The 12975-nt window shown below is 36.3% G+C and overlaps 3 protein-coding genes across 3 annotated transcripts; 2 read left to right on the forward strand and 1 right to left on the reverse strand.

Moving 5' to 3' along the window:
• Positions 1–1664: 1664 nt before the first annotated feature.
• On the reverse strand, positions 1665–3076 carry LOC112188563 (xyloglucan endotransglucosylase/hydrolase 2). The gene is made up of 3 exons (XM_024327704.2): positions 2723–3076; positions 2410–2603; positions 1665–2292 (listed from the first exon to the last, which is right to left on the reverse strand). Exons 1-3 carry the CDS (start codon positions 2999–3001, stop codon positions 1875–1877), a joined length of 891 nt encoding a protein of 296 aa, XP_024183472.1. The 5' UTR covers positions 3002–3076; the 3' UTR covers positions 1665–1874.
• Positions 3077–5191: 2115 nt separating this feature from the next.
• On the forward strand, positions 5192–7492 carry LOC112184856. Its single transcript, XM_024323084.2, has one exon. The coding sequence runs from the start codon at positions 5192–5194 to the stop codon at positions 7490–7492; it is 2301 nt and encodes a 766-aa protein (XP_024178852.2).
• Positions 7493–10574: 3082 nt separating this feature from the next.
• Positions 10575–11931, forward strand: LOC112184459. Its single transcript, XM_024322723.2, has 3 exons — positions 10575–10949; positions 11028–11459; positions 11818–11931. Exons 1-2 carry the CDS (start codon positions 10575–10577, stop codon positions 11286–11288), a joined length of 636 nt encoding a protein of 211 aa, XP_024178491.2. The 3' UTR covers positions 11289–11459; positions 11818–11931.
• Positions 11932–12975: the final 1044 nt, after the last annotated feature.

A 12975-nucleotide genomic window follows, 5' to 3' on the forward strand; every position in this document is an offset into this window, starting at 1 on the left:
TTCTACACCACTCCGGCCTGTAATAAATTCAGAGAAGCAAAGCCGTCGAGCAAGTTGTGCTTGGAGAACTCCGACGAGATGGAGTCCCCGGCGGTGTCCGTCCATCAGAGAATTGGATTCAAGTTTTGCTTTGGGTTTTGCATTTTGCTAGGAAATGTCACCATCCCATCTGATTGCATTTTGCAGATGAAAAAGAAAATAGAAATAGAGAAGAATAACTGAAGGTACGACGGGACACGTGAAGAACACGTGGCTCACGTGCTAGACAGGCCATTTTTACCCTTATTTTGTGGCTCACGTGCTGGACACGTGGTTATAGTTAACGGTTCTGTGACAGAAATCGACTGCAGGTACGACGTTGATACGAAAAAATGAGTCCAGGTATCATATTGATAACTTTGAAAGTTCAGGTATCATTTCAAAAGTCCTCGAAGAGTTCAGATACTGTTGAAGTATATACTTTTGAGGGTAAATTAGTCTTTTAACCTCATTAAGTGCCTCACGTGCTGGGCACGTGGCCATAATTAACAGTTTTGTGACGGAAATCGACCGCAGGTACGACGTTGATACGAAAAAATGAGTTTAGGTATCACATTGATAACTTTGAAAGTTCAGGTATCATTTCAAAAGTCTTCGAAGAGTTCAGACACTATTGAAGTAAAAAACCCATATATATATATATGCTCTTTTAGTCTTTCTTTCCTGTTAATCTGACATAATTAGTTAGCTCGGTTCACAAGTTCTTTCTTATTCGTACAAACCCGATAAATTTGAAACTCTCAGTATACAAGTTTTTCCCCAAGACGGGCTAACAACGTCACTAGTCATAAGTTTCTTGTCATTTTGACGCACAATCTTCTTCGACATGTGGTATTGAGTTGGCAACAACATATTTCTCTTTGTAAATTTTGGCAAGTATTACCCAAAAATATATTTTTTCTCAAACTTTTTTTAAACTTTCGTAAAACACTTTTCGTTCTTTTTCTTCCTTCTAATTTCCAAAACTCTGTTATTTTTAAGTTACACTTCTGTTTATGTGAATTTGAAGTTTATTTATATTTTACATTCGTCGAGTGCTGTTCCTATCACTGTCTTTCATGTCATCAATATCTGATAGGAACAACACTCTAGGAATGTAAAATATCTAGTATTGTGAGATAAGCTAGTGTACTGGTGGGTATGAGATACCCTCATTTACAACTATTTGAACAAAAATTTACAAGTATTTGAACCAAAATTACAACATTGAGAACAAAAGTTACCATATTCATTTACACTATTTACATATAGTTAAACAAAAATTACAACATTGACAACGAATTTGTTTAAAAACTTGTAAAACGTTGTAAGAGGTGTAATTACTATTATTAGAACTAAGATTACACAAAGTATGACTCAAATTACAACTTTGACAACAAAATTTGTTCACTTTTGTAAATGTGGGTATGAGATACCCACCACTACACTAGAATTTCCCCTAGTATTGTTATTGCTAGTTGCAGCGGAGAAGCTTAATTGCAGAAACATAGTGCTTGTCAAGATTCAAGAATACTGAGTGAGTGGTGTTATAACTGTATGCCATTATGACGATGAACAAAGTTGCACTCACAAAATGCTAATCATGCCTGCTAATTATTAAGCAAGAGAACATTAAGCATAATGTTGAAGAAACTATTATTCATATATTAATCACGTGTTTGATTCTGAATTTTGAATCAGTTTACAATGAAAGAATAGAAAAATAATGAAGAGGGTTAATTAACAGATGTTACAACTTACATACATTATATCTGCACAAAGAATGAAAGAATATGAATTATAAATGCAAAAGAACAAGGAATATACATGTGATCAATTGGTCTCTGCTGGTATTTCTAGAACCTTGATTGCTTGCACTCGGCTGGTACGCCTTGAGGGAATCGTTTGAGGTCAGAGCAGTAGTTGTACACCATGAACTTGTGTTGCACCCATCGAAGCCTGTTTCGGCCTGCAGCATCAAGCGTTTGAGTCTGCCATGCACTCTGTTGATCTGTTAGGGAATTAGTTGATGCAGTGGTGGAGACAATGCAAGAGGATGATGAGCCAGCAGCACAAGCATTGGCCTTGAAATTTCTGTAAGAAGCAGTGAAAGGTGCCTGAGTCCAGTCAGTCTTCACACGCCCGCCTTGCGTAGCCCAGTCATCGGCATTCCATAGACTCGAGTAAATCCTCATTGGTTGGTTTTTGGGGAATGGAACACCAAATGATTCCAAGTTGTTGAACACTCGGATTGGAATGTTGTCGACAAAGAATCTGCAGATCAATTGGAAATGAATTTGCATCAGAATAAGTTTTCGACAAATGAATAGGCTAATATATGGTGCAAGAAAATTGGTAATTGAAGATGAGCTAGTTTTAATGGTCACTTACATAATGCGTTTGGAGTTCCAGACAAATGAATAGGTGTGGAAGGCCTTTGTGGGATCAAACCAAAGATGGAATTGTTGTTCTCTGTCCCCTTTTCCCTGACTGAATACATTGGTGTGGAGAGTGTAGGGATCTCCAGATGAGTTGCCCAAAAACTCGAAGTCGATTTCATCATGAGTTGGACCTTCAGAAGATAACTGCACATATACATGTACGTTTACTAAGTTAATAACCAATGCATTTATGCAGCTGCATGTATCTATAAAGTTAATGGAAGCACACAAGTATCACAAATGGAAGCTAGAGTACAACTTACATAGTATGTAGTGACAGTGCCAGCTGAGTTTCCAGGCACAAGTTTGATTTGCATGTCGATCCTTCCGAATAAGTACTCGTTCTTGGATTTGAAACCAGAGCCAGAATACTGGTCGAGGTTGAGCGTGAGAAACTTTCCTCCTTCGAGTATTTTAACGCGTTGATCTCCAAAAGTGATGTCAAAATCTTGAAAGAAATTGCCAGCTAAGGCAGTCATGGCTAGAATAGAAGCTATGAACAAAGAAAGAAGAAGCACCATGGAAACCTTAGAAGAAGACATGGTGATAGTACTAGAAGAGAGAGATCAGATGAGTGGTGATGAGATGAGGCTATTATGTTTGATGCTATAGGTTGAGTTCTGAAGGCCTTTATATAAAGTATATTAGTAGTGAAGCGCGTTGAATGTACAAAATAGAGCTGGTAGTATACTATTTGATCTAATAATTAAAGTTGAAAACTCGCGACAGGTTTGCATACTAGCTAGAAAAAAAAATGATTAGTTGAGGTAGCTTTTATCACTACTAGAAAAACAGGTCCTTTCACACGGAATGTGTTGTCACAGAAGTTCACACGGACAATTATCCGTGTATAAAGTGTTATAATACACACTGAAATCCGTGTGTAAATATTTTCCACACAGACTATTGTGGCTACGTAAGGTTCAAACTAGGACCCAATAATTTTCAATCTTATTTACACACGGAGTCCGTGTGAAATAAATTACAATTCAGAGAATCCTGTAAATTTGTCAGAAGGTAAATTAAAAATTCACACTGTTTTCCGTGTGAAATATCGCTTCACACGGATATCTGTGTAAAAATATGAATAATAAGATTCCGACACCAGCTTTTAGTCATGTCAAATAAGTGTAGTTTTAAGTTACCCACTGTATTCCGTGTGAAAATGTAAAAGCATACTATTCTAATATCAGTGTTTAGTCTTATCAAATTTTTCTTTTCAGTTTATACACAGAGAACCGTGTATAGGTTACAACAATTATCCTCTATAAATTCAGCATCACCTTTCCTTCTTCTCCCAAAAAGATCAACATCTTTTGTTAACTTTTCCTTCGAACTGACTTCTGAAGTTCAATCTTTGCATTTTTAGCATTTCAGTTAATTTTGTCAATGTCTTCTAAGCGTCCAAATAGGAGTCGTAATCATGGACGAAGTCGTATTCGCTCTACATCTCCTCCAAATGATAATTATGTTTGTAACTCCAGTAAAGATGTTGGTGCACAAATGCCTCCAGTTAACTCATCACTTGGTTTGAGTTGTGGTGTTCAACTTGCTACACCTCCATTGCCTGCTCTACAGGTGAACCCTTTACATTCAAGCGTTGTTAATTGTCCGGGAGGCCGAGTTTTACCAGCTTGGTGTTATCCCGGGACAGACCCTCGTTACCCTATTAATCTCAGTAATGACGATCTTGAAGTAAAGCCTCGTGTTTCCTATAATCGGGTAAAGATTGAAAAACCAGAAGCCGGCCCATCTCGTCCAATCTCTACCATTGTGATTGATGTCTCATCTGATGAAAATTGAGAATGTATAAGTTGTACGCATCTTATAATAAGAGCACATTCGATTTTTATTTGCTGCCTTTTAGTAATTGTTTGTAAAATTATGTAGTATTTGTACTACATTTGCTTGCATGCTAGTGATGCACAAATGTTTTATTTCTTTATCTATGTTATGTGAATGTTATAAGTTTTTAAGTGTTATGTATTCATATTCATCTAATAATATATTTTTGTTGGGAATGTTTGAAATTTTATATTTTTCATTTTTATTTTAGTTTTGTTATAAGTATAACCTTCTGTCTAACTTTTGTTTAACAATCCCCAACTAACACGTTTCTTTTTATTAAATGATGTATATTCCCACGGATTTCCGTGTGAATATTGGTTTATATCTCTTTAATCGTCCGCAAACGCAACAAAGCCATAATTACTGTTTTTTTCATGTTTTCCAAAAAAAAAATCTCTTAAGAGAACTCTGCACTTCAAACAGACTTGCTTTTCTTCATGGATTCAACTTCAAAATAGTGTTTGTTTCCCTTCCAAGAGATTTGATCCATTCATCTTATTTTTCCGGTTATAGGAGTTCTACATGTCTCAAAGATCTAATTAACTGTAAGTTAGGAATCAACAGATTCCCTTTCTTCATCCACCAATTTTTCATGGAGGTAATTGGACTCTTCATCTCTCTAATCTGATCATCACTATTATATAGTACGTGTATAACTATATATGCTTGGGTTTTGGATGGATTTCGTTATTTTAGTACAGATCTGAGTTAAAGGAAGTTGTTTGTCTAACTCTGTAGCTGAGATGAAATTATTCAATCAAGAACATTGTTTCGTCAGCCATATGATCTAGATAGACAATTGAGATATCATAACCTTGTTTTCTTGTGTTTTCCTTCTAGTTTCTATTTTCAGGCACCAATCTGTAGCTCAAGTTGTAAATAACATGGACAGAGAATGGGTTTTTCTTGATCGTGATTGTGATGAATATGAACAAGGACGAGACGCATTCATCAATTATTCATTACAGTATTCTTCATTCCCAGACAAAATCAAATGCCCTTGTCGAAAGTGCCGCAACAGATGGGCAATGGCCGTGGAAATTGTTAAAGACCATATTTATGTTGACGGCTTTGATCCGGTCTATGTTAATTTGCCATGGGTAGAGCATGGTGAGCAGTTACCGCAATTAGAAGCAATCAATATTGCCGCACCATTTGAGCCACAACATCCCACCATAGTTGGTGATATACCAGACATGTTACACGATGCTTTTGGCATTCATGATAATGACTATGTCCCAGATATAGAAGTTGATGATTTTTCCAATGAAGATCCTTGTCTAACACCTGATGCAGCCAAATTTTACAAGCTAATGAGTGAAGCTGATATGGATTTGTTCCCTGGTGCTCGTAAAAAAATGATTGACTTCTTGGTCAGGTACTATCAACTTAAGTCTTTGCATGGATGGAGTGATGTTTCATTCACAGAGGCATTGAAGTTGTTGAAGGCTTCTTTCCCTGAAAGTGAGAACCTCCCTGCTAGTTTTTATAAAACTAAGAAGTTGGTGAAAGACCTTGGGTTGTTGTATGAAAAGATAGATGCATGTCCAAATGACTGCATGTTGTTTTGGAAAGAACATTTTGCTGAGACAATTTGTAGTATTTGTGGGGCAAGTCGGTACAACCCGAGGCCTACTGAAGATGGAGCAACTGGTAAACTAAGATCAGCAAAGGTACTTCCTTATTTTCCGTTGGGACCTAGATTGCAGCGGTTGTATATGTCTCGGCACACATCAGAGTCAATGACATGGCATTCTACTAAACGTACTAAAGATGGGAAACTCCGTCATCCAGCAGATTCTCCTGCTTGGTCCAAGTTAGATGAGATGTATCCAAACTTTGGAAATGAGAGTCGTAATGTACGTTTGGGGTTGGCAAGTGATGGGTTCAATCCATTTGGAAATATGAGTACTTCACATAGCACTTGGCCGGTTGTCATGACAGTTTATAATCTTCCTCCTTGGTTGTGCATGAAGCAACCTTACATCATGCTATCTTTGCTTATTCCTGGACCTAAAGGGCCTGGTAATGATATCGATATTTATTTGCAACCTCTAGTGGAAGAGCTGAAGAATTTGTGGCATGAAGGTATTAAAACATATGATGCTTTCACAAATAGTACATTTACAATGCGTGCAGCTGTATTATGGACTATAAGTGATTTTCCGGCGTATGCCATGTTGTCTGGTTATAGTACGAAGGGTTATAAGGCTTGTCCTATTTGTATGGAAGAAACTGATTCCACCAGATTGCATAATGGGAAGAAGGAATGTTTTATGGGTCATCGACGATGGTTAGATGAAGACCATCAATATCGTGGTTGGCGAAACAACTTTAATGGTTTCCCTGAGCATCGCGACCGACCAAAGCTAATGACAGGGTCTGATTGCCTTAGAGATATAAGCGGTTTGAAGTTTCAATATGGGAAGGGAACAAAATCTCCTCTGACTCGAAAGCGATCACGTTCGAAAGGTGTGCCTGAGCCGTACAAAGGGAATTGGAGGAAGATTAGTATATTTTTTGATCTGCCATATTGGGAGCATTTGTTGCTACGTCACAACCTCGATGTTATGCATATCGAAAAAAATGTAACAGATAGTGTGGTTGGGACATTGCTTGGGATGAAATGGAAGAATAAGGATAGTGCAAAAGCTCGTGAGGACATGGTACTTCTGAATGTTAAGCACGGTCTTCACCCAATAACACCAGGAGGATATCCTCCTGCAATTTTCAACTTAAAAAATGTTGAGAAGTCCACAATATGCAAGGTGCTAGCTTCAATACATCCACCAGATGGGTTTAGCTCAAATGTTAGTAATTGTGTGCGCATTGAAGAAAGGACTTTGGTGGGACTTAAAAGTCATGACAGTCACATTCTAATGCAATATCTTTTTCCTATTGCCATTCGTCGAGCCATTAGTCATAAGGTCTTAGTCACGGTGCTACTTAAACTAAGTTCATTTTTCAAACACTTATGCAGCAAGGTGGGATCAGTTGAATATTTTACCAATTTGTCTTCTGAAATTGCTATAACACTTTGCACCCTGGAGTCTATCATGCCACCTGCATTTTTTGACATCATGGAACATCTTCCGATTCATTTGGCTGACGAGGCTGCTATAGCTGGACCGGTTCATTATCGTTGGATGTATCCCATTGAAAGGTACAACCATTCTACTATTTAGCTTTCAGTTTTACCCATATATATGTATATAACAAACCTTGTGTCTATGCTTCAGTGTGTTTATTAATGTTTGAATATATATTCCCAGGCTTCATTGAATATCATTTATATTTATTAGCATTTACTTTTACCATATATATGTATATATGTATCAGAAACCTTATGTCTATGCTTCAATGTGTTTTATTAATGTTGAATATATACTCCCAGGTTTCACTAAATATCATTTATTAACTTTGGTCAAATGCAAAGATGATAATGGTGAATTGGAAGTTTTTTTATAATATTGTGTTTGTTGTTAGTAGGTATTTGTTCACATTAAAGAAGTATGTGAGAAACAAAAATCTTCCTGAAGGTTGTATTGCAGAGGGGTACATAATAGAAGAGACACTTTCATTTTGTGTTATGTATCTAGCAGATGGAGTGGATTCCAAAAGAACAAGAATAGGTCGAAACGCGGATGACCCGAATAATGTTCAGAGGTTGGGATTGCAGATCTTTGCTCAAAAAGGGCGTGCTCTAGAGAAACCACATGAGTTCAAGCTAAGTGATGAGGAATGGTTAAGAGCTCATACACATGTTCTTATCAATTGTGCTGATATCAAGCCTTGCCTACTGTGAGTTTACTAATCAAAGTTGTTAATAACAGATGGATATATGATATGGACGTGCTAGTATAATTAATTTATATTTCTGGTTTTGGTACTCATAGTGAACATGTGGATGCTGCTAAAAAGAAGAGAGGTCGACGCTCACTACAAGACTCAGAGAGATTGGCAAATTTATCTTTTGCTGCATACTTCAAGAAACTTGTAAATTGTTATGGATTTTCATTTTAGTTTCAAACCATATGACCATAATACATCATCACACTGCATACTCAAATCACTATAACTATTTTTTTGGCTATTTTTATGTAGATTGAAGAAAAGGCCTGGAACGGTGATAGTACTATCAATCCTGATATCACAGCATTAGCTGCTGGCCCTGTTAAAAATGCTGGAAGATACAAGAGATATGTTATAAATGGTTTCCGCTTTCATGTGAAGTCCCTGGACACCGGATCCAATGCTCAAAATAGTGGAATTTTTGTTAGTGCTGGAAGAAATTGTTATTCTACTGCTCATGACCTCCAACCAAGAAATGGAATGCAGGATTATTACGGTGTATTAACAGATATCATAGAGCTAAACTACCATGGTGGTCGGAAAGTTTTATTATTTGATGGTGATTGGATTGATAACCGGTCAGTTAATCGCGGGATTAAGAAGGACGAGTATGGATTCTTATTAGCTAACTTTAATCACTTGCTTCCTAAGCCTGACACTTTAGTATTTGCCTCACAAACTTTACAGGTCTTTTATGTTAAGTGTCCAGTTGAATTGGATTGGGATGTAATTGTGAGGACGAGTCCAAGAGATTACTTTGACATGGGTGCAGACTCAGTGCCTGAACCATATGCACATCAGGAACTACACAATGACCACGGTGATGTCGAGGATGTGACTGTTGCAAGATCAGATATGCCAGATATTGTGTTAGATTAGGAAAGAATGAAGACAATGTTGTCTTTGATCTGACCAATGTCAAATTTTGGTCATGAATGGTATGGATCACTTTGCATTACTGATTTTGATGGATTATTATACAATTTGGGTTGTGGAACATTTTGCTGATGATGAATGTATAGCCTGTTGGCTTCTTGCAGCTTTCTTGTCCATTTGACTGAACCATATTGCATAATATGTGATTTATATCCTCCACTGTCTAGTATTCCAGAACAATTAGTGAGAAGCATCTTTAGTTTGTCTGAGGGATTAATTTAGAATTATGTTGCTACTATAAATGAGATAAAAGGGACCTAACCAGTGGTCCAAGTTGGATAGAAATAAAACTGAGAAAGTTCTTAAAATTAACCATTGCAATATGGAGATATGATGTTTTGGGTGTACTTGTAATTACAACAAGTACGTACATAGCAGTCCTTAAATAATGCAATGTAAGTGAGATTTATTCTTCATGGTGTATTGTTGTAGGCATGTTTTTTTTACATTCAACTTATTAATTACTTGGTTATTTTAAATACTTGGAAAAAATAATAATGGGTTGGCAGTAAAAATATATTTCATCAGAATGTTGGGTGACAATACAAAACAAGGCATGAACCACGTAATTATTTACAATTATGTGGTTTGGTTTGTTTTGTCAATTATAAGAGTTTGACATTAAAATGACACAAACCTATGTAGAAGACAAATGAATATGAAACCAAAAATTGTCAACAGCGGGAAAGCAAATGTATATCCCGCTCTTTATAGTGCTCACACGGCCTTCTGTCCATAGAATGGGCCTAGTCCATTTAAATATTTTTTAAGATATACACAGAAACCCGTCTAAATACCTAGTTAAATGGAAATTAGGTGGAAAACTTTTGGTTAGTACTCTCAAAACACGAAGACTCACCTGATAAATCTCGTTCTTTCTCCCCAAACCTCGACTCTTTCTCCCCAAACCCTAAGTCTATAGCTTTTACCAAACCACATCTGATCTATAGCTCAAGTCTGTGATGGTCTAGGCTATAGTGAATATGTGCACTAGTCTTATTACCGTTCGAAAGCACTCGATCTTGTGTCCAAATGCTGAGGCAGCTGATGAAGTCCAGAATTGAAGCTTTCAATTCTAGGTACTCTCTACTTGAAAGGATCTACGATCAATTTTAGGTCTATTTCATTTGTATTTGTTATGGATTGTTGATTATTATATTGAGATAAAAAGGATTGAAGGAGTTTTGATTTGTTTCATACACACACACACACAGAGTGGATAAGCGTTTTGTTATTCTATTATATGAGATTGCTTACTAATTATTTTATTGAAGATAGATCTAATCTTTATAATTTTGTTTATATAAACAAGTGCCCTGATCGTATTTGCCTGAATGTTAATTGGCTTCAGTAATAGCCATCTTCAGTTGATTTTGTTTCGATTATGAGTATAGTTAGGAAAAGTGCTACAATAAAGTAATTGGATTAGTGTTACAAATAGGATTCCATTTATAGACCGTAACATATATTGTTTTAGATATGGAGGGATTTAATGGTGATGAAGATAATATCCTTGAGCAATTAGGCTTGGACAATTTGACAGAAGATCTTGGGAATATTGTTGAGAACCGAAAACGACAGCGTAATGATAATGAAGATGATGAGTTAAACGGAGTCAATGGGGATGATAATGGAAGAGGAAAGAACATAATCAAATGGGGTAGGAACGGAGTGAGGGAAAATGTTTTGTGGGATGATGGGGGTGCTCCAATATGGCCAACACAGAAGTGTGGGGAGTTTTCTCGCTACCTTGGATATTTGGCAAGTGATGGTGGACTGTATCCTATCGATGTGCCATCCTTCACTGAATTTAAAAAGGGAGATAACCATGATAGGATGTGGGAAAAGGTTCAGGTATGAAGGTTACCTTATATATGAAAGGTTTAAATTATGCATTGATTTAATATTATATTGAATAATTATGACTTGCAGGGAACTATTGATTGGTCCAATCCAGAGACAGAAAAAAGAAAATTCACAATTAGGAAGTATGTAATAGACATTATCAATGACCGTTGGAGACATCATAAGCATATACTGAAGAAGAAATTTTGGGAACCTTATCAGAATTCTCCTTCAAGGTTCGTGTGCAGCGACAATACTGTTGACAGCGGTCAATGGGAAAGGTTTGTGACCAGGTTGGAAAAGGCAGAGACAAAGGTTTGGGAAACTCATAAAAACTTATATCTGTGATAATGAATTAATTATTAATGTAATTTGTTCAACAACAATTGATGTCATTGATTTATTCACACTTGTGCTTGCATATAGGAAAAAGCTGCAATTAATGTCAGAAATAGGAAACAAAAGAAGATGAGCCATACTACTGGAACAATGACTTATGCAGCAAAAATTTATAAATGGGTGAGTTTCCTTTTTTATTTCACTTTTAATCCATTAGTATATAATGTGTATTGCGGGTGAAGACTTGCTTCAAGTATGGTATTATTTGTTAGGAGGTTAGATTGATCAGTGTTACTTCAACTGCATATGGGAATTGCAGCCCTCTATAGAGGATTAATATGGTTGGGCTGATGTTTCTTATCATATTTGGTTGGTTCATATGTAGGGTATATCTAATTGATTTCATACTTCTAAATTTTTCAGTTCAAAAACCAGTTTATTATATATTTCTATATGTATATGTGTGGTTAATTATATAATAGACTATCTGCATTAATTGCACCAACACCCTATTTTTAACTAGTACTGATTTTGGCAGCAACTAGAAAACAAAAAGGATGCACCGCCTAACCGTAAAGAGAGATTCAAGATAACCCACCTAAAGAAGGGATCTAAAACAGAGTACATTGATGAAGCATCAACACAAGCTGTGGTTAGTACTATAAATTTGATACAATTATTTGCATTATAATTGAAATTGCTGCAGCTTAATATGATTGTTTGTATTCAATGGTTGTAGCTTATCTTTGAACAAAAAGAAGCAGAGAAAGCTAACCAAAACATAGAAATAACCCCTATGGTTGTAGAAGATATATATGCTGACGTGTTTGGTGTTGAGAGGAGGAATCGAGTTAGAGGAATGGGAACGGGATATAAATGGGCTGATGTTCCTTTTATCCATACAGAAAACAAAGGGATTTCAAAAGAGGTGGAGGAACTAAGGGCTGCTGTGGAGGAACAAAAATGTGTGTCTGCAAGAGCATTGATGGAGGTTGAAAGATTGAGAATTGAATCTGCAAGGGAAAGGAATGAAGTTGCTGAGAGAGAAAAACAACGTCAGGCAGAGTTGGATAAGATAAGAGCTGATCAACTACAGATGATGGAGAACATGAAAAAAATGCAAGACTTGATGGAAATGCCAAGGACATGATTTGCTCAGCCATGTTTGCTGCTCTTTAACTTCATCATGATGTTTGTTGCTCGATCTTAACTTGATCATGTTTTTGTTGTTTTGATCCTAGTTTAATGACTTCTAGATTTTGTATGTTTTTGTCTAAAAATTTCTAGGAGTTATTAATCTAGTGCGATAGTTGCCATTGTATATATTGAAGAATATAATGAAGCTTTTGTTTAAACTTTCGGTTGTATAATTTTATTTAATAGAATTTTTTTTTTTTAATTTTTTTGGAAAGAAACCCACAGTTATATCATCTGTGTGTAGGATGATGTCTGTGTGAAACATTGATGCTACAGTGTAATTAAATGTTTGTAAATTTGGAAGTTAATATAATTGGGATGCATACGGGACCCACCTAATATAGCTCACACGGACAAGCTTTCCGTGTGAAAATGATTTAGCAACGCTCGCAACACATACAAATTGTGAATCCGTGACTGTACTGTGTGAAACTGCCCATACACACAGATTTCCGTGTGTATTTCAATGTATTCACACAGAATCCATCCGTGTGAAAGT

This window comes from Rosa chinensis, chromosome 2 (assembly GCF_002994745.2).
Source record: "Rosa chinensis cultivar Old Blush chromosome 2, RchiOBHm-V2, whole genome shotgun sequence".
In the NCBI taxonomy this organism is placed as follows: Eukaryota; Viridiplantae; Streptophyta; class Magnoliopsida; order Rosales; family Rosaceae; genus Rosa; species Rosa chinensis.

Bases quoted from the DNA above. Each gene is read 5' to 3' on its own strand.
- LOC112184459 (XM_024322723.2), top strand. From the start codon at position 10,575: ATGGAGGGATTTAATGGTGATGAAGATAATATCCTTGAGCAATTAGGC. The intron at 10,950-11,027 runs GTATGAAGGTTA...TATGACTTGCAG, and splicing joins GGATGTGGGAAAAGGTTCAG to GGAACTATTGATTGGTCCAA.
- LOC112188563 (XM_024327704.2), bottom strand. From the start codon at position 3,001: ATGTCTTCTTCTAAGGTTTCCATGGTGCTTCTTCTTTCTTTGTTCATA. The intron at 2,604-2,722 runs GTAAGTTGTACT...GTATATGTGCAG, and splicing joins GCACTGTCACTACATACTAT to TTATCTTCTGAAGGTCCAAC. The intron at 2,293-2,409 runs GTAAGTGACCAT...ATTGATCTGCAG, and splicing joins TGGAACTCCAAACGCATTAT to ATTCTTTGTCGACAACATTC.
- LOC112184856 (XM_024323084.2), top strand. From the start codon at position 5,192: ATGGACAGAGAATGGGTTTTTCTTGATCGTGATTGTGATGAATATGAA.